General features: G+C 33.9%; 3 protein-coding genes across 3 annotated transcripts; 2 read left to right on the top strand and 1 right to left on the bottom strand.

The window, feature by feature from the left end:
- Window positions 1–8,009: 8,009 nt before the first annotated feature.
- Window positions 8,010–9,708, top strand: LOC131647243 (putative F-box/FBD/LRR-repeat protein At5g22670). The gene is made up of 2 exons (XM_058917152.1): window positions 8,010–8,847; window positions 8,943–9,708. The coding sequence occupies exons 1-2, from the start codon at window positions 8,131–8,133 to the stop codon at window positions 9,393–9,395; spliced, it is 1,170 nt and encodes a 389-aa protein (XP_058773135.1). The 5' UTR covers window positions 8,010–8,130; the 3' UTR covers window positions 9,396–9,708.
- A 4,030-nt stretch (window positions 9,709–13,738) lies between these two features.
- On the top strand, window positions 13,739–15,564 carry LOC131647242 (uncharacterized). Its single transcript, XM_058917151.1, is given in 5 exon segments — window positions 13,739–14,080; window positions 14,271–14,387; window positions 14,484–14,756; window positions 14,949–15,017; window positions 15,163–15,564. Coding segments are annotated over 5 exon segments (888 nt in total). The 5' UTR covers window positions 13,739–13,882; the 3' UTR covers window positions 15,394–15,564.
- A 914-nt stretch (window positions 15,565–16,478) lies between these two features.
- On the bottom strand, window positions 16,479–21,423 carry LOC131652731 (uncharacterized). Its single transcript, XM_058922677.1, has 8 exons — window positions 21,075–21,423; window positions 20,885–20,980; window positions 19,518–19,628; window positions 19,122–19,431; window positions 18,734–18,824; window positions 18,177–18,510; window positions 17,522–17,670; window positions 16,479–17,300 (listed from the first exon to the last, which is right to left on the bottom strand). The coding sequence occupies exons 1-8, from the start codon at window positions 21,318–21,320 to the stop codon at window positions 16,799–16,801; spliced, it is 1,839 nt and encodes a 612-aa protein (XP_058778660.1). The 5' UTR covers window positions 21,321–21,423; the 3' UTR covers window positions 16,479–16,798.
- Window positions 21,424–21,716: the final 293 nt, after the last annotated feature.

Genomic DNA, 21,716 nt, shown 5'->3' with positions numbered 1-21,716 from the left:
CATGTCCTTCAAGGAGATGTCGAAGTCACATTTGTGGATACTCATAACCAACTTGCAGATATCTTCACCAAGCCTCTTCCAAAAGAATCGTTTTACAAAATTTGATGAGAGCTTGGAATTTTAGATGAATGTGATATTTAATTATTTTCTTCATTACCATAAATCAAAGGTACACATTTCTAACAATTCTTGTGTGTCAAAAAGTGCTTTATTTATATTTATATAGTATGTCTTGATGTTTATATGTGTTATATATGCTTTCTATTTCATAAAAATCAAGTTTAGATGAATATTATCCGGATTTGGGTAGGGAGTTTTATCATAATCTTAAGATTGTTACAGATGAATTGGGGGATTTTTTGTTAACTTCTGAAGTATCTAGAAAAGATATATGTTTAGATGTTGAAGAATTTGGAAAATTGCTAGGAATTCCATATGAGGGTTTAGTGCTCATTCAAGGTAACATTCCAGAGGATTGGCAACCTTATAGTAAGATTGATGTTTTTGTTAACATGTGTCGACCAACTCAACGTGATACGGTTCGACAACAACTTGCTACAAAATACAACATGTTTGGTTCAAGCTTATCGATTAGTGATAGGATGTTACATCTTATCATTGGATATTTTTATTTCCGAAAAACTCTAACCATTCTCGTGTTAATGAATTTGAATTGATGGTTTTGGTTGCTTTGACTCGTGGCATTGAGGTAAATTGGGCTCTTTCCATCATGCGCCACATGCAACTCATGGCTTCTCTTAAGGGTGGTTTACCGTATGCAAGGGCTATCTCTCACATTGTTAGGAATGTCGGTGTCCTTCTCCAAAGGGAACCTAAGAAAACCATGGATGAACAAGAATGTGCTATATCCTCCACAACCGCGCTCAAGAATACCGGAATTGTAACGGATAGAGAAGGAAGATTCTTCTACAAAGTTGATTTTGAACCAACCGTTCCCCATGTTCCTCAACCTCTCGAAGGTGGCTATACCATGGAGATGATGTTCAACAAACTTTGCTCCATTCAAACCTCCATTGATAGCAACAAACGGGAAAACAACTATGAACATAGTCTTATGAGGAGGCAAATCTGTGAGATTCAACGCACTCAAAGACGCATCTTGTCTCATTATGAAGAAGAAGAAGCAAGTGAAGAGGAAGATGACCAAGATGATGGGAATGGGAGTGGAGATGATGAAGAGCAAATGAATGAAAGTGACTAATTATTTGTTTCATTTCTATGTTATGTTTCTTTATTGTTCTTTCTATGTTTATGTTTTCTAGACAATGTGCTATTTATGCTTTGTGATGTTTAAGACTAAGTATTCGTGTTATGTGTTGTAATCGTTAAAACTACGTATCGTTCCGTAATTCTCGTATCATTTAATATATGTGTGTTATGTTTATGTTATTCCATTTGTGTTATGTTTAAGTTTTATATCTATTTTTCTTTTTCCCCATCCTTTTTGATAATAACAAAGGGGGAGAAGAATATGCATGTTTGGTTGTTGTTTTGTTTCAAAGAAAATGCAGGGCATAACTAAAAGCATAAAAATGACTCCATAACTCAAGAGAAATCATGGATTTAGGGGGAGTCACTAACATAGGGGGAGCCTTGCATTATTCAACAAATTTCAAGCACAAAACAACTTTTCAAAAACATTCCAAGACTTGGTTGTCATCATCAAAAAGGGGGAGAATGTAATTGCAAGCTTCTCAATCATACTTGGTTTTGATGAAGACAATGTGGATATTAACTTTCATAAAGGATGTGCAAAAAGAATATCAAGTCTTAAGCAAATTCACACGATTTCAAGTCTTGAAGAAATTGTGAAGATTTAAATCAAGTCAAAGCGTCAAAGGTATAAATAATTCTCATTTTGATATATAAATGTTCACAAATATATCCCACATGCATTTCATAACTTACTACAAAGTTTCATACGTTAATTACCTTTGAAACCTTTTTTCAATGTCAAAATCCTAAGTAAAGGTTCCAGGAACCGGTTCCTCCCTAGCTGGGAACCGGGTTCCAGCTTGCACCATTTCTTCAGTTCTGTGGTTTACTACTAGGAACCGGGTTGTCCCTATCTGGGAACCGGTTCCCATGTAAAAAAAATCAAATATTCTGCTGTAACGTTCAGCAGGAACCGGGTTGTCCCAGGCAGGAACCGGTTCCTACTGAACCAGTGTGTTTTTTCTTGCATATTTTCTCCCAAACAAAAATGTATTCTTTGAACATAACCATTGCATTGTTTCATGGAAAAATAACCTTTCAAAAGGGTGTTTAACACACTATATATTCTACACCTTTCATATTCATTATTCACCTTCTTCATTAACAATTCATAAGCATTAAATTTCTCCATCTTTCAAAATCTTCAAGTGTTCATATAAACCAGAATTTTTGTGAAACTTATCATACACATTTTCATTGAGAAATCTTTACAAGTTTTATACATTCATTTGTGAACACTTATATACTTATTGAGAATTATTTTACTTGAAGAAGAAGATCAATCCAAGATTGATAGTGCTCTCTATCTTTCATCATAAACTCTTGTATAAATTCAAAAAGATTAGTTATCCTTACTATCTAGGATTGTTGGAAGTAAGTGTTGTGTTTGAAGAGGATTGTTCTTTATTCACATTAGTGTTGCTTGATCTTAAAGGTGTTAAGAACCTTTGATCACCCTATAGGTTAGATAGTAAGCATAGGCTTGTACAATCATTCTAACTATAGTGAAATCTCTTTCGTGTTTGAAAGGGGACTGGAGTACTCTCGGATTGTGAGGGGAACCAGTATATATCGTTGTGTTCTTTACCTTTCCGCATTTTACCGCATTTTATCGCTGTCAGATCAGAGGTGGACAAGCTTTGTGAGAGGGTGAATCCATCTTTCCCATATTATTGCTCATTACAGAAACGTGATAGCCGAGAACTAGAGAATGAATATATTATCCATTATGCATGTGTCGGCACTGGAGGTGGTTGTGGATTGAGGGACCAAGGTATCCAACAAAGAGTTTGTACTATCCACAAAATCGGAAGCTTGAATACTTCAACCTCATCATATTGAATGTTGAAAAGTACCGGCTCAGCAAAATCACTAAACTATAGTGTTGCAGCTGTTGGATACTAGACAAAATCACTAGACCATATGAACAAAACCACATATAGCGGAGTAAACTACATATAGCGGAGTAGGTTCGCTTCGGTGTTGTGTTTTCTTGAAACCATCAAATGATTATACACATGTTCTGCTCTTTTCTTATGTTTCTTTTTCTTAACATTATGCAGTGGAGTAGGTTCGCTCCGGCTTAGACAGCGGCGAAGCTAAATTTTATGCTGAGAGGTGAGAATGTCGAGATTTAGGCTGGGTTGGAGCAAGGGTCGGTGTTGAACCGAAACTCTAAACAGCTAAATCTGAACCTCTAGTATGTTTAAGTGGAGGTTAGTGTGTTTAGTACTTCATCTATGCCTTAGTAATTTTAATATTATGAGTTTGAATTTGAGTTATTTTATATGGTTATCTTATTCTAACTAACTATGCATCCATTGATGGTTGCAAATTCTCATGTTCGAACTGTGTTGTAGTTTGTTCAAAGTAAGGTTGGAGATTCTTTTATTGAAGTGATAGATACATATCCAACAAAAGTATAAAGTATTAATATAAATTAATTAAACAATATTTACATGTGTAATTCAAATTGGTTTCCGATGCATCATTATATTATTCTATTTATTTATGCAAAAACATCATAGATGAATTTGAGAATAGTAAGAACTTGAAGAGGTAATACATTTCTATTTATTTATGCTAAAGTGAAATGGAGTGTGCAGGTCTGTTTCATATTGATGAGGCTATTGGTTTGGAACTTTCTGTTGATGACAGTGACAATTAACCTGATATGAATGTTTAATTTTATATTGTTTTATATGAATATTTAGTTTTTTATTGTTTGTTAACTTGAATTGGTTAATTAGAAAATGGTTAACTTTTTATTGTTTGATATGAATGTTTAGTTTTTATTGTTTGTTAAGTTGAATTGGTTAATTAGAAAATGGTTAACTGGATGTTGGTAAAGCAGCTAGGAAATATGAGTTGTTAGTGATGTTGGATTCTTTTATACTTTTGGTGTTTGATACGAAACCGATTTGTGCCAATCGATTTGCGCAATAGCTCGGGATTGGCTTGGTCCCCGTATGCAAAGGAAACCGATCCGTGCCAATCGATTTGCGCATTAGCTTGGGATTGGCTTGGTCCCCGTATGCAAAGGTACAATTCTGTTATGAATTATTGAGGAATGGTTTTTGGAAAGTCGTTATGGGGTGAGTGTACATGCTAAGTTTATGTGTGTGTGGACATGCTGGTGAAATTTTTGTTGTTGTATGTGTATACAGGTACATGGCCATATCTATGAATTTGGTTTGTTTTAGCTAGCTACGATTAATTTGTGAGTTAAGTTTGTTTTGGCTAGCTCCTGATTAATTTGTGAGTTAAACAGACTGTCTATTAATGTACATCTTTTATTTATGCTAAATGGGGAGTGGAGACTCCTAAATATATATATGCCACAATGGCTTCTATGTATGTTAAGTGTTACTCCCTCCGTTTTTTATTATAAGTAGCTTTAGCCTTTTTACACGTACTAAGTAAATCTTAAAGTTTTGCTAATTTCGTTAATATATTATAGGATGTTCCAATATTGCCCTTTAAAAAAATTCTTATTTTAAAATGAAAAAATAAAATTCACTTTATTATTTTCGTGAAAAAAATTTTGCTAATTTTTTTATACTAAAAATTTTGCTAATTTTTTTATACTAAATTAATCATTGATAATGAAATATTTAAATGACAGTTACTTAATCGACCAAAAATATACTTTTTTTTTTTAATTTATCACCATTAATAAAAAACTTCTTATTTTAAAATATAAAAAATTAAATTCATATTATTATTTTCTTTCAATTAAATAAAGTCATTATACTATTTTTTTTACTCATCATCGGTTATTTTTCTCCTCTGAAACTAAAATCCACCATTTTTCCCTCCCTCAAAAAAAAATAAATTAGGATACGCTTAATTTTTTCCCTCCAATATTTTATTAACTATTTTTCCATTTTTTTTCTTCAAATTTCCCTCTAAATATTTCAACGTACTTCACCACATATTTTCTTCTAATTTTTTTTGGTTAATCTTTTTCCTATAAATTTAGACTAACTCCACCACATATTATAATATTAAAATGGCTTTAAATCACTCTGATCTCAATATTATTCCAATGAAAGATGAAGAATATGTTCAACAACAAAATGCAAATATAGTGCCTAATCTACCCGATTTAAATCTCAATATTGTAGATAATATTGATCTTAACAACATTCCAAATATGCAAATATCCCAGGTGTGTTTGGAAAAAGATACTCATGACCCCATTGGTAGGTAACAATATTTTCACGCTTTTATGCTTATTTGTTTGTTTCTTCATGACTCATTTGTTAATTCATGACCCATAAAAAAAATCTCTAAAATTTAATTGGTTTATATGTCTTACTTATAGTGTGATTTTTGTTATAGTTATTTTACAATTTTTTTATACTAAAAATTTTGCTAATTTTTTTATACTAAATTAATCATTGATAATGAAATATTTAAATGACAGTTACTTAATCGACCAATAATATACTTTTCTTTTTAATTTATCACCATTAATAAAAAACTTCTTATTTTAAAATATAAAAAATTAAATTCATATTATTATTTTCTTTCAATTGAATAAAGTCACTATATTATTTTTTTACTCATCATCGGTTATTTTTCTCCTCTGAAACTAAAATCCACCATTTTTCCCTCCCTTAAAAAAATTAGGATACGCTTAATTTTTTCCCTCCAATATTTTATTAACTATTTAAACCAATTTCCTAGGACTTTTCATTCCATTTTTTTTCTTCAAATTTCCCTCTAAATATTTCAACGTATTTCACCACTATGAAGAATATGTTCAACAACAAAATGCAAATATAATGCCTAATCTACCCGATTTAAATCTCAATATTGTAGATAATATTGATCTTAACAACATTCCAAATATGCAAATATCTTAGGTGTGTTTGGAAGAAGATACTCATGACCCCATTGGTAGGTAACAATATTTTCACGCTTTTATGCTTATTTGTTTGTTTCTTCGTGACCCATTTGTTAATTCATGACCCATAAAAAAAATCTCTAAAATTTAATTGGTTTATATGTCTTACTTATAGTGTGATTTTTGTTATAGTTATTTTGCGATTTTTGTTTGAGTTTTTATTTTTTCTAATTGCATATAGATTTTCTATTTTTTTCTAATTGTTAATTGAGTGTTCTTAAACAAAAAAATAAATTGTTATGTTCATTCCTTATAAAATTGCTCACGTCCATTCTCTATAAAATTGCTTTATAAGTAAAAATGCTAAAAAAAAAATGTAACTATAGTAAATAAAGATTTTAACTTATTGGAAAAATATCTTTAAATCAAAATAATCATTTCAATTCCAAGATACTTATAACATGATAGAAAGACAATTTTTTTTTTTAATTTTAATAAAATTTTGAAAGATAAACCTTGCGTAACTTCCTCCATTCTTTTTTGCACTGTTTCCTCGAGTTTCATCTTTCTCGTCTTTTGAAAATTTCACAATTTTAATGGACTAATGTATTGGAATACCACGTTAAATGCATTGGAATACACTGTTAATTGAAATATGAAAATGGTAGAAAAAGAGAGAGTTTTGGGGCATTTTAGAAAAGAAAAAAAAATTAATTCTACATTAAATTACAAAAACAACTTATATTAAATACAAATATTTTTTTCAAAACAACATATAATAAAAAACGGAGGGAGGATGTTTCAATAAACAAGAATTTTGAGAAATATCTATCTCATTAGTAACTGTTAACAAAACTCTTGATTACTCAGTTAACCGGCTGTGAGTCTATGACTACACAAGGCAGCATAGCTGTTGACATGTACTATGCTTAAAGTTTGCTTAATTGTACAAATTTCTACTCATTTGATCAAGGGAGAATAGCGGTCGGTACGACAGAAGTGATGGGAATGCTAGTAAAAAAACCATAAAATAACAAGGGATGCTAATAACAAGTGTTGAACAGACTTTTTCCAAATCCAAATCAGATATACATTGGGTAGCTATGTGACAGTTTAAGAGTGCTACAAGGGGTTTTAGCCTTTTGTATTGAATTTGTAAATTCAAGTTCAAAATTCAAATTAAAAAAAACAAAGCATATCAGAAACCAGCATTACCTACTTTATACCTAGATGGGCAGTAATTTTTTGTAGAAGCACTTTGATTTCATATCTATCTGATGCCATTCTTTTATTATCACGTCCATGATTCTTAACCATATCTACAATTGTTATATCTTTCGAACTTTCCGAATTTTCAGCAGAGTCGACACTCTTAATATCCTCCTTGTTATATCTACAATTGTTTTTTTGTTTAAGGTTCTTACATACAGATTAAAAAAAAGTAACGATGAAGTCAATAATGTAGATAAGAGGTAATGTTTGTAAAAAGTTAACCATTGTTGCATTGGAAAAACAAAAAAAACTATTATTATAAAGACAAAATATCATTTTTGGTCTGTTATGTTAAACTCCGAGTTTATTTTGGTCTCTTAATTTTAAAAAATGTCATATTGACCTCTTAACTCTTCAAAAGGTCTCATTTTAGTCTTTTTGTCATCTTTGCGACCAATATGACAAAAAAATATTTTGCCATTTATAAACAATTTTTAAAACAAAAATACTTATTTTGAGACAGAGAAAATATGTTATATGAAAAAAATTATTAATTAGCATGTCACAAATAAATAAAAATTATAATTAAAAAATACAAAAAAAAAAAACAACAATTTCCCTCGTTCTTTTGGTAAACCAGTACTCCTGCTGCTTCCCTTATATAAAAAGCGAGTTCGTCCCGCCGCGTAGATCAATTCCAACGCCACCGGCTAACGAAATAAGTTACAGCCCAAAAACCCTAATTAGATTTCGTGATCTTACACTATATATTCTTGCAGCTATAATAATCCTCTCCTCTTGCTTTCTTGCTCCATTCACCATTAGCGATCATGTCTTCTGGCCGTTCAATTCCAACCCTCGATAGAATCAGCGACTTGCCGGACTCAATTCTCTGCCACATTCTCTCTTTCCTTCCAACCAAATTCGCCGCAACCACAACGGTTCTCTCAAAGAGATGGAAACCCCTATGGCTCTCCGTCCTTACTCTTAATTTCGATTACCAATCATTCAACGACTTTCACACATTTCGCGAGTTCGTTTACTCAATCATGTTCTCTTTACGAGACAAAAAGACGTCAATCCAATCGTTTACCTTGACATTAGGCCGCTCTTCTCACTTCAAGCAGAGGGAATTCAATAGAATTTTTAAGTTTGTGATGCAACGAGGAGTCAAGAATCTTGACTTCAACATGTCTAATAAACCGCATTGTATCAAATTACCACTCGGCATTCTCGATTGTAAGACGCTTCGAGTTCTTAAATTGGAAAATGTAAAAATGTGGGATTTTGGTCGAGTGGATTTTCCTTGTCTTAAAACTCTTCATTTGAAGAGTGTTGATTTCAAATCTCCTAATTATTTTGTCAAGTTTCTATATGGATGCCCTATTCTAGAAGATTTGAATGCAAAATCACGTATCACCCCGAAATCAATTGATCTTATGGAAAACTTGAATGCTTTACCTAATTTGGTTAAAGTAAGGATTTGTTGGAATAAGGATATTCCGATGACTTTGATTTGTAAGGCGAGAATTTTGCATATAGAACAGGTATGAATATTTTGCTCCTCAATATTACACTGTTTGCATTGATATTGAATATAAAGTATACATGTTTAATGTTCTATTGTGTGCAACTCACGCAGATATGGGAGATGACTTGGAAACCACTTCCCATGTTTCACAATTTGACTCACATGGAACTTACGTTTTATCATAACTTACTGAAGAGAGAGTGCAGGTCGTTGATAGAAATACTCCCACATTTTCCCAATCTTCAACATTTTAAAATTCGGTTGATATTTATGAATAGTTTGGGTGCAACGTATATTTGTTCTGAATGTTTGAAGGTTCCAGTCGATTCCATCATTGCTCCAGAATGTCTTTCCTCACAGCTTAAAACACTTAGCATTCAATGTTCCACAGACTCAGAAGACATCAACAGCTGTGAGTTCGAATTTGTAAAATATATTATGCAACATTCAAAAGTACTAGAGACCGTGAGAGTCAAGAGTACCTGCCTTGAAAAGAACCCAATGTTTATGAAGTTATCTTCATGCACAAGAAGCTCTGCAACATGTAGACTTTTATTTGGTTGATGATGACAGTTATGTCGTGGTTTTCTTTTGGAAGAATGTGTATTGGTTTTTCTTGAAAAAAAATTTCGGGAGTAATATCATATACTTAATTCTTAGTGTAAAGAGAGAGAAACCAGTCCATGTAATCAAAGTTCTACTTTTTATTTAATTTATTGTATGGTGTAGTCCGGTTGTTGATTCTATGAATACTGGCGAAATCTATAACTATGATGTATTTTGATTGTTAGTTGATTGCTTGAAACTTGAAAATGTTTGATTTTTTGCTTGGTTATAGGTGTGTTTTGGTGTATGAACATTTAATGTACCTATTAAATTTTATTTTTTAGGTAAGCCATTAACAGTTTTTTGGTGTTTATGTAAGATGAAGTATAACATAAGCTGTTAGATTACAAAAATTGATATGGTTTTGAAATTGGTGGTTTGTGAAGTCTTTTAAGTGTTTTTTGTTAGATTGTAATGTGAAAGATCGGTGAAGTATTGTCGGATGACTGTTACTCAATTTTGAGTCTTAGGTTGTTGTAAGTGAGAATAATTTGGTGAGGAGGGAGGGTAGGTATAGTCAATGACTATAATGACTGATATGATTTGGAACCTTTAAGAAGGTAGGAAGCATGTGCATACACTTTTTTATTAGTTTGTATACTATAACATTGGCGAATAAGATTTAAAGTCTAATTTATAGACTTGTCTATGCAAACATGAAATGTTGATGCCGATTAATAGTGTTTCTTTGTCACAACAAATTGGATTTTATTGTCTGGTAGAATGAAATCGATAAGGGATAATGGTGTAAATTGATTTTATGTTATGTGTGGATGGTTGTGTGATGTATCCCTTACTTTGATTCGGCCTGAATGTTTTGCTTCTTGATGACTGTTATAGGCGTGGATGGCTTTGTGTTGTTGAGTGCTAACTTGTATTATGCATCATCGGTTCTTTATGTCAGAATTTTATTTCTTGGTCAGTGTTTTTAAAATCTTGTTGTGCACTAATATGCTAAAAGGATTGGTTGAAACAATTTATTTGGATTTTCATAGATATTGTATGCTATGTCTTTTTGATTCTGAACTCTTGAATCACTTATATGCATTGGCTTTTAGCACGGGGAGTGTTCAAATTCATTAGTGATTTACTGTAGTTTTTTCCATTAGAATTAAAAGTTAACACTTCAACTGCTACAAAGTCGTTCATTTTTCGGTGAATAAATTTTTTATGGAGGGAACATCTATTATTGATATATATAACTGCAAGCAACATTAGTGATTTTTTAAGGAAACTTTTCCTTCATAAAGTCATCATTGTTATGCACTATGTTTTTCAGCTGCTACTTACATTCCATACAAATTCAATACAGCAGTACTATGCTACTATGACTTATGTTGGTTAAACCAAGGGTCTATGAGTTCTACATCGCAGTACAATTGTGTTCAAGTCACTGGCTCTTCTCAACGATTGAGCCAATCTTGTTGGCATTCCTTCTGATGATGTCCTTCTTTAATGGATTCAAGCTCTGTAAGTCCCTTTCTCATTCATCATCATTTTCATCGCTATTGAATTTCATCAATATTTCATTTCTCCTTTGCTGTCTCAGGAATGAGCAGAAGCAATAGATGTGAGGGAAATGGGTGGGGTGCTGGTTTTTTATACAACATATCCAAACTGTATTGGATGGAACAATGAGATGTATCTATTAATGAAGTTGTTTGCTGTAGACCCCAAATACCAACACAATGCTTGAAATTAGTCTTGTAATGGGGATATTGAACTTATCTATCGCTGCATGTTTCACGTGTTTTATAATATGCGTTTTTCTTCAGACCATTTCAATGTAACGACACTTTTAATTTTATGGTTGGTCCACTCTTGACCACTTTGTCCAAGTGTGTTAGATGACTAGAAGTTGTTGATTGATCCATTTCAATATAAGTAGCGCTGCGTTGGTGAAATTGAGCATGTTTGAAGGCTGCATTTAAGGAATTGAAAAGTGGTGGAGATTGATATTGAAGATCCCAAAAAAGGAATTGATGTGGATGATGATGAACTCTTGGCGGTTGACAGGGAGGCTGCTTCATCTAGGCTTTGGCAGTCTTTGTCTTTTAGAGAAAGCATAATTCGTCAAAAATCAAGGCAACAATGGATCAAAGAAGGAGACTCTAATTCGAGATTTTTTCATAGAGTTCTGAAGCATAGATTTCGTAGGAACAGAATTGCTGGTTTCCTTTCTAATGTAGGGAGAATTGATAAAGTAGAGGATATTAGAAAAGTGGTTAAAGGCTATTTTGAAGATCTTTTCTTGGAACCGAATGGCAGGAGACCTTTACTGGATGGCATAACTTTCCAAAGTTTATCTAGTGAAGCTCGGTTATCTCTTGAAGGGGCTTTTAGTGAAGTCGATGTTAAGGAGGCGATTTGGGCTTGCGCTAAGGAGAAGAGTCCGAGTCCAGACGAGTTTACTCTCAAATTTTTCAAAGAGTGCTGGGAAATCCTTAGAATGGACATCTAGCCTTTGTCAACAAATTTCATTCCAACGCCAGACTTCCCAAAGGTATTGCAGTTGCCTTCTTAGTCTTGATCCCAAAATCTGACAATCTCCAGTACATTGATGAATACATGCCTATTTGCTTGGTTGGAAGTCTATACAAGATTCTTGCAAAATTGCTGGCTTCTAGAATTAAGAAGGTGGTGAACACTTTGGTTTCTCCTAGTCAATGAGCTTTCCTCGCTCAGGACATATTCAAGATGGAGTTCTTGTTGTGAATGAAGTTCTTGATTATGCCAATAGATTCAAGAAAGAGTGTTTGGTGATCAAGGTGGACTTCAAAAAAGCTTATGATTGCATATCATGGGATTACCTTAGATTTATTCTGAAAAAGATGAATTTCGAGCCTAAGTGGATGCAGTGGATGGAAGCCATGATCTTCACCAGTACTATGTCTGTTTTGGTCAATGGGTGCCCCATTTCTGATTTCCATGTTAGAAAAGGAATGAGGCAAGGGGATACTCTCTCCCCTTTCCTGTTCATTCTTGTTGAAGGTCTTCCAAGGATGATTAATAAAGCTTTTAGTATGGGAGAGTTTCAAGGGTTTAAGGTTAATGATGATATTCAGTTTGCTGATGATACCATATTGCTTTGTAATGGTTCGCTGGAAAATCTTTGGAACATTAAGGGTATCTTTAAAGGTTTTGAGCTGGTTTCAGGTTTATGTGTAAATTTATCCAAAACTAAGATCTATGGAGTTAATCTTAGAAATGATTTTTTGGTTGCCGCTGCCTCTTTCTTATCTTGTGAAAGGATGCTTGGCTCCAATAGTGGATAAACTAAAGAAAAGACTTGCATCTTGGAAAGGAGGTTTTTTGTCCTTGGGAGGTAGGATTGTGATGCTGAATTCAGTTCTCACTAGTATCCCCATCTATTCTTTTTCATTTTATAAGGTACCCAAAGTTGTTTTAAAAGAAATTATCAAGTTGCAAAGAGAATTTTTGTGGGGAGGGGTGTTTGGCAAGAAGAAAATTTGTTGGTTAAGCTGGACAAAGATTTGCAGAAGTAAAGAGGAAGGTAGCCTAGGTGTGAAACATTGTGACAACTTCAATTTGGCTTTATTGAGAAATTGGCTTTGGTGGAAGTTGGATGATTATAAACCCATTTGGTAGGAGCATGGAGTAACTGACTTAATTGTTGGGTGGCAAAAGTAATATTTGGACGGTCGTTATAAAGAAAAAGTTAAAGACTTAGCTCCTATCATGAGTGAATATGGACTCAGTTACTATAGAGTCATTGTTGAGGTAGATCCATTTTTGTTTTCTATTTTTTTGGTTAAAAGAATCTTATAACTTATGTTTGTTTAGATAAAATGGCTGATGAAGCTTTCAGAGATTAGTGAAATCACTGAAGTACCTCCTTTTAGTGAAGATGCTAAGTTTTACGTACAAGGTTTGATTGACGACTTTGGCGAAGATGATGTTAACGAGATTAAAAAATTTGAGAAGATCACAAATCACGATGTTAAAGCTGTAGAGTATTTCTTGAAACACAAGTGCCACTCAAATGCTGAAATTGCTATGGTTGTGAATTGTGATTCACTTTATTTTATTTTATTTTCTTATTGGATTGTGTAATTTTAAACTAATTTTTTTTAACAGGTGCTTGAATTTTTCACTTTGCATGCAGGTCGGAAGATATAAATAACCTTTCTCATGCCTTGATGTTGAAAGAAGCAATCAATTCTGTTATGTTTCCTGCCATGGATAAAATAATCAAAGCTTTGTGTACAATGGCCAAACACAATGCTCATATCTCTATGCTTTCTTGCACTCATGGACAGGTAACCTGATTTCAGTGCATTGTTGTGGACTGTGATATTGCGATATTGCATATAATGCCGACTCAGAGCAACCAGCAAGGACTTAGTTTGTTATTGCTTGTATATTTTTGAACTTAATAGTTTTTCTGTGATATCCTTCAGCCAGCTTCACCGACAACTTTAGGGATGGAAATGGCGATATTTGCTGTGAGGCTAAGCAGAGAAAGGAAGGAACTGTCTCAAGTTGAGATTATGGGGAAATTTGCCGGTGCTGTTGGAAACTACAATGCTCATCTTTCTGCATACTCCGATGTTAATTGGCCTCACATTGCACAACAGTTTGTACTGTCTCTTGGATTACGTTTTAATCCTTATGTTGCCCAGGTTTGTTATCAATTCTTGTTCTATTCCAGTTTAGCCCAAACTAAATCTTGAGGCTGTTAGCAGTAACATAAATCTGTACATGCATTGTTTTAGAATTTTTCATCCATTGCCGCTTTGTTGTACATATATATTTGACGTTAGCACTAGGAGATCATAATCATTTGATTATATTACCCATCTTGACTGGTAGATTGAAACTCATGACTACATGGCCAAGATTTTTCATTCATTCATCCAATTCAACAATATATTAATCGACTTTGATAGAGATGAATGGGGCTATATGTCTTTGGGCTACTTTAAGCAGGTGAGTTTTCTAATACATTATCTATGGCCAAAGAACGGTGACTTTTAAAAAAAAAAAAACATCAATCGGTTTTCATTTTCAAAACTTGTTTTGCAGACAACTAAGGCCGGGGAGATTGGGTCATCAACTATGCCTCACAAAGTGAATCCCATTGATTTTGAGAACAGCGAAGGCAATTTAGGCGTGGCTAATGGAGGTTTTTCTCATCTAAGCATGAAGTTACCGATTTCACGTTGGCAGGCAAGTTAGTGTTTTTTTGTTTTGTAGAGAGATTTGACTGATTCAACTGTCTTAAGGAACATGGGTGTCAATTTTGGTTATTCTCTTCTTGCATATAGAAGCACACTTCAAGGAATTGGGAAGCTTCAGGTATGCAATCCAACACAGAATTTGTGTTACTTTTCTGTTAGATTCATTATATGTAGATAGTATTCTGTGTATCTGAAAAGTTGCAGTCACCACCTATTTGCAAAGTGCAAGTTTCTCACGTTTTTATAGTTAATCTAAAGAAAAAACCGCATTCATTGAACTTCCTTGTAAATATTATAATCCACAACTTAGGTCAACGAATCTCGCTTGAGCGAAGATTTGAACCAGTGCTGGGAGGTACTTGCTGAACCAATACAAACGGTATGTATATGCTTTTGTTTTTAAGCGATTATCTGGTTTAATATTTTTTTATTTTACATCGAATGCCTAAAATATATTTGTAACTTGATACAACATTGCAGTGCTTATTGTGGTTGCGAACTGATATAGCTTGCTTTTTCTATAGGTTATGCGAAGATACAGTGTTCCCGAGCCTTATGAGAAGTTAAAAGAGCTGACTAGAGGGAAAGCAATTACCAAAGAATGCTTAAGAGACTTCATTGAAGGCTTAGATATTCCACAAAATGCAAAGACCTATCTCTTAAAGTTAACACCGCATACTTACGTTGGAACCACCGTTGAATTGGCCAGAACGGTTGAACACCAAGTGAATAATATTTTGAATGGAGCAATCTAGGAAACAGGTGGTTTGAACCTGAAACAGTTTCAGAGGTTTCGATTAGTTAATGAGATTACTTTACTGCTGCGAATGCAATTTTTCGACCTGATTCTCGCCATTGATTATTATTGGTTGGCAAATGAACCTTCTGATAACTTGTTTTATTTATGAAAAAGAAAATAGAGAGAATGGTATTCAGTGATATAAGAAGAATTTAATTTCTTATGAATGCATAATTCTTTTAATTTATTTACCTTGACACTTTGTTTATTTCATAAGGTTAGCAATTGTGATAGATGACAAAGTTGTAGAAAATTTGTTAATTATTATTGGGACTAATCTAAATTATCTTTACCTTCCTCTTCTAAATTCTTTTTCATTCTATAAGCAAAATCACAATGTTTTAGTGTTGCTGCCTCTTCTTAATTCTTTATTGTTATATCGATAAATTCTAACGGCGATTGTTAAAACTAGTTCTGATTCAAACCCTAATTACAACAAAAAAACCTTATAAATTGCCGCAAAATCTATACCCTTCTCTGCTTTCACCATTACAGATCATGTTCTTTGGTCGTTCGATTCCAACTGTGAATAGAATTAGCAACTTGCCAAATTCAATTCTATGCCAGATTCTCTCTTTCCTTCCAACCAAATACGCTTCAACCACAAACACAAACCTTCTCTTAATGAGATGGAAACCGATATGACTCTCTATTCTTATTCTCAACTTCCTCTATTTTTCCTTAGATCAATACATCAAATGAAAAATGTATTGGTCCAAAAAGAGAATAGACACGTCCAGCTTTTGTGTTCACTCTTAATTAATGGTTTTTTTTAGTCCATCGCCATCAAACAATGATTAATCATTATTGAAAAAATTGGAAATACAGTGAATAACTTTTTAATTAAGTTTTCACAATTTTTTTTATTCTACTTAACAAATTTTAATATAGGCTCAATTACACAATAGTGATTGAACAATGCTCCACTAAATTGAAATCTTCATTTTTATTCAAGAGCTTGCACACTCAAAACAGTAGCACTGATACAACCTGGAAAATCATATAAGATCATTGACTAGAATAAAAACTTACACCAAAATATTGAAACTCTCCTCGATCACGTTTATTAGTTCATGAATCATGACCAGTGGTCAAGGGAGAAAAAGAATGTTAAACTTGATAGCTAGCAAAACCTGAATCATTTGTTACATATAATCATGAATCAATATTAAATAGTGATTATCAGCCTAAAATAAGATTTCACTATAATTTAATTCCAAAATCTTCCCTTAATTCCAAAATCTTCCCATCAATTAGGGACAACGGTGAATAAAATGCATGCGCAGAATAGACCAGCCCTACATTAGAAGATTGCCGATAGAACCTCTCTCTATGAACATATATCCTCATTCATGCACTAACTAGTTTTTATCAGAAGCTGCCAACTTTATTCTCTGTTGATGTTCAGCAACTTTGTAATCTACAACTTCACGGAACAAGCTTGCGTCAAGAACACAGTTATCGCTTCCATACACGGCAGCTTGGACACTTGCCATCAGTTTCGCTATTTCCCTTCCGGAAAATCCATCGGTTTTAGCTGCGGCTTCCTTTATGATATCATCGGTCAATCCTTTAATCTCAATCTTTTGCGGGTTTGCTTTGAAAGACAGTAAACCAGATTTTCTTGATCCAGCTTGAGCTATGTACTTGTCTAGGTAGAGCTTGAGAAGTTTAAAACGCTCCTCTTCTCCAGGCAAGGGAAATTCTAGGACCTCGTCAATACGGTCTGCCACAGCTGAATCAAGGTCACCAGGACGGTTTGTTGCAAGGGCAAGGACTATGTCTTTAGACTGGTCACCAGTACGAAAGAGAAGGGCATTTAGTGCACTTCTTTGCGCTTCACTCATATACGTCTTATTCCGCCTGCAAACTTCAGTAAGTCATTCACATAATTCTCAAAGAATGTTAGTATTCGTTAACATTGCAATTTTGGCTACTTCTTCAAAACTGTTTTTCATTAAGTACAAAATATACTCCAGACAGAATAATATGCATAATGGCATCTACCAGATTATAATACTCTTATGTTGTCTCAAGCTAAGATAACATATGAAAAATCATGGAATGGAAGAAGCATTGCTTACTCGCATAGAAATGCATCAGCTTCATCAATGAAAAGCAGTAAACCCCTATTTGACTTCTTGGCCCAATCAAACAACTGGTGTATCTTTGTTACAGCCTGGGATCCCAGTGGAGCAACATCTCCCCCAGTCATCAATGCATAGTCCAATCCCTGAATTAAATTGAAAACAAAAATTAGACAAATTAAAAAAAATAAAAGGAAAGAACGTGAGTTACTAAAAAGATGAGCACATTAGGTCAAATGTTCACAGGATATGTTTTAATATTTCATAAAACATCAATAACCAGAAGCATGGTACTGAATATCCACTTGTAGCTAGTAACTACTAAATAACACAGAAACAAGAACCTAAAATTGAGTTAAGAAAGACAAGTTGAGAATAAATTTGTGGAGAATTCAAGACAAATGAAAATAGGAAAAAATCTGAAAATGAGGACACGTTTTTGCTCATAAGTTGATGAATTCCACTTAATCTAATATAGCAAAGCATAACATATAAACTTCACCATGAAATAGGAGAAACAAAATTTTGAACAATGCACACAGCCAATTGCCTACTTATTTGACACATAACCAAAAAAAAAGTAGGTAGTGTGAAACAATTGAAAATCATTAAATCAGAACAAGAAGATAAATAGACAAGTACAAGATCATACCGATTTTTGAGCCAACTCTCTAGCAGCCATTGTCTTTCCTGTTCCTGGAGGGCCATAAAAAAGCATGTTTCTGAATGGTGCCTGATGTGCTTTTGTGTTTGCAGTTGCATATGCCAGTTGCTCAATTCTTTTATTAAGAGAAGGATGCAAAATTACATCGCCAAAACCCTTTCCATTTTTTGAAGCGGAATCTGGATCAGCCCTTCGAGAAAGGGTGCTTTTGGCTCGAGAAAACGCGCCAGACCAGGGGTATTTCCCTCTGGAGGACTCTCGTATTAATGATGGTTGTCCCAATATTCTATCAACATACCCCCAAATAACACGTGCACCTTCCCTGCATTAAGTCCAATCTGAATGTAAATTCTGCATAGCATGCAAATTACAAAGTACAATTTCACCATGAGATAAGAAATAGCCTGATAAATAGAGGTTAAAAAATTAAGGTGTATTGTATCATCTCTAAAAATGGGCTAGGCCAAGCAAAAAATAACATCCGGTTACTTTTTACCCTCCTTTATTTTTAGGAGCTCGTTCCAAACTTTCTGGACAATTTATACCTTGTTGTGTAGACCCCTGCTGCCAGAGCAGTCACGCCACCAACTGCTACGACCAACTTATTTCGATCTGTTAGAATGGTTCTAATGCCCCCTGCAAAAGACAGCCAGAGTTTTCAAATTTGGGGATTGGTGTGACATTCCTCTAACCCAGCCAAGCAAAAACTGATGGAGTTTATCATCCATTTAAGTAATCAATAATACACCCCACAAACTACAGTTAAGCCGACTAATGATTAAACAACATGAGGAAAATAAAATTGATAAAATACCATTACCTCAAAAAAAACATGTGAAATTTCATTTTAAAATGAAGAGCATACATACACAATGCTTTATTCCAACAAATACTTATTGCATATGACATAGTTGCATCCGGTAGAAAATGTACCTCCAACATGGTCAAAGGTGGTATTTATGATAGAAATCCATTTTTCTCGCTCAGCATCACCACGTTCAATTAGTATTCGTCTGTTAACCTCTTCAGATAGCTTTGCTTCGTGCGCTCTTGCTTCTGCTCCTGCCATTTCACTTATTCTGATTGTTTCACGTTCAATCTCAGCTTTCTCCTTTTCAGTTTGCCTTCGCTGTGCTTGAATCTGTTCTTCTGTTGCGCGTCGAGCTTGCTCCAGTCTAATTGATGAGTCTTCTTGCATTTTTACAAGCTCTTGGTTCCTTACTCTATGTTGCTCGTTTTCTGCCTGACAATAACAATGCAAGAATGAGAAAAGACTCATTAAAATGACAAAAACAAAGAATCCAATTTTCAAATGGTCTAATGTAATACCTGCATCCTCTTCCTTGCCAACTCATCCTCATACTTAGCCATCTGGGATTTAGTTTGTGCCTGGTGCTGGGCAAGCTTTTTCTCTTCATCATATATAATCCTTTGTTTTTCCTGTCAGGAAAACCAATTGATAAGCCAAAAATACAAAACACAAGATGCATACAGATCAGGAGCAAAGAAGGTTTCACTTTCACACCTAATCAATAGTCTAAGGCCATACTTGCAAAAAATGAACTGATTTCATCAGGAAGCTAGAACTTACATGGCAATGTATGTGATTTATTAAACTATCAGACGATTTCAACTTAAAATAATAAAAAAATTGATAGATAATGCAGACAGAAAACTTTTATCTCCTATGAAGTACATGCACAAACACGACTCAGAAACACCCGGTAATGTCCAAATTACAAGACATGTAACATAAATATCAAATATGTAAGTCAATAGGATAAAATAAGTGAGAACTTGCTAAGTATTAATATATAACATTTTCCCCCATGATAATGAGTCTCATAAAAGTACCAATCGTTAGTTGGTCCAGTGGTGATTGGCGCTGGACTTGGTAGGGAGAACCACGGTTCGATCCCCCGCAACTGCGATCGGGAGGGGGATGGAACCACTTGATGCCAGAACTCGCCCCCGAACCGGATTAAACCGGTGGTATAAAGCCAAAAACAAAAAGTACCGAGAGACATCATTGATTCATTAAAAATTTGAACATTTTTGTTTTATTTTACAACGACAAAAAATCACAAAACAAGTTGATGAACTATTGAAAGTCTTTCACCTTCAATCCATCCATCTAATACCGAAAATCCAAAAAAATCATCGAATCAATCTTAGCCCTGTCTTCAACATGCCGAGCCAGAAATACTAAAGAAAAGTATTTTTTATATTTTCCAACAATGGAATCTGAGTTTTGTACACAACATAGCACTGACACTCCATATTGAAGGCGTGTTTGCACATGTTAGGGATAGACATGACACCTATTCATGTGGTACTATTTAATAACTTCAATTTTCTAAATTTACTAACAGTGTAAGTGTCTGTGTTCGGTATCTAGTACAAGTGTTAGAGTGCCCAACACACAGGGCACCCATGCAAACCTTCAAGCTTCATTATTATCAACAAACTACATTATTGTCTCTTACGTTCCATTATCTCTAAAACAAACTTCATTATTGTCAACAAAAATAAAAACATGATTAAATATGTACATTCCCAAGCAAACTGTGTTCTGAAATTCTATCTTCTCTAAAACAAACTTCATTATTGTCCGAAAGAAAACTCAAATAACAATCCCAAGCAGAATGTGTATGACAAATAGAGTAGAACTAACATAATACATAAACTAAACTCACAGTCTCTTGTTGTGCTTTCAATTGATGAAACTCAGCAACCTTAGCCCTAAATTCAGCTTGCTTAGTCTCCTCTTGTTTCTTCAATATTTCAAATATCTTCAACAAAAAAAATAAACAAAATAAAAACCTAAACAAATGCAAAACAATAACCGAACAGAATAAAATTTAGAACCATAGAAAAAAATGGCACCTTTTTGGGACTCGGTGAAGCAGCTATTTCCTTGAGAGCTTTAACACCTCTCAGAAGAGGTTCAGGATCGAAACCAGAAGATGTAGTCCTCGGATGATTGTTTTGAACTTTGGGAGATGGTTCGGAAGCATTTGAAGAAGAAGGAGTAACACCGTCCGAGAAAGAAGTTTGAGATGAGCCGATTGCGGCGGTGGCTGTGGCGGCAGTTAGTGCCGAGAATAAACCGGCGGCATGTGATTTCGCCATTGAAGTTAAGCTTTGTTGAAGAAAAAGAAGAAGGTTTATTCTCAGAGAAAGTTGAGGGTTTTGGTAGGGTTCGGAACACGAAATGGGTTATCTTTTCGGAGCTCCGATTTGACCCGAAAATTACTTTTCCATCAAGCTATTATATTTTATTCAATTTTTTTTTACCAACATTTTGGTAGAGTTTTTTATGAAACAATTTTATATGGCAGATCATGAATTTGCTCAAATAGCTCGATATAAGTTAATCTTCAAATTTATGAAGTGTTGTATTTTAATACTCTCTATTTCATATTATAAAATTCATTCAAAATGTATAAGTATTAAAAAATGGTTAGTATAATAATTTGTAAAAAACGTGGGTTAGTTTTATACATGTCACCTCCCATTGTGTTATTC

This window comes from Vicia villosa, linkage group LG2, assembly GCF_029867415.1.
Source record: "Vicia villosa cultivar HV-30 ecotype Madison, WI linkage group LG2, Vvil1.0, whole genome shotgun sequence".
In the NCBI taxonomy this organism is placed as follows: Eukaryota; Viridiplantae; Streptophyta; class Magnoliopsida; order Fabales; family Fabaceae; genus Vicia; species Vicia villosa.
This window is presented reverse-complemented; position numbering and strand designations above follow the sequence as displayed.

Excerpts from the sequence above, each read along its gene's own strand:
- LOC131652731 (XM_058922677.1), bottom strand. The coding sequence starts at position 21,320 with ATGGCGAAATCACATGCCGCCGGTTTATTCTCGGCACTAACTGCCGCC. Across the intron at positions 20,981-21,074 it reads CTTCACCGAGTCCCAAAAAG|ATATTTGAAATATTGAAGAA; the intron begins GTGCCATTTTTT and ends TTTTTGTTGAAG. Across the intron at positions 18,511-18,733 it reads GCAGGGGTCTACACAACAAG|GGAAGGTGCACGTGTTATTT; the intron begins GTATAAATTGTC and ends GACTTAATGCAG.
- LOC131647243 (XM_058917152.1), top strand. The coding sequence starts at position 8,131 with ATGTCTTCTGGCCGTTCAATTCCAACCCTCGATAGAATCAGCGACTTG. Across the intron at positions 8,848-8,942 it reads GAATTTTGCATATAGAACAG|ATATGGGAGATGACTTGGAA; the intron begins GTATGAATATTT and ends CAACTCACGCAG.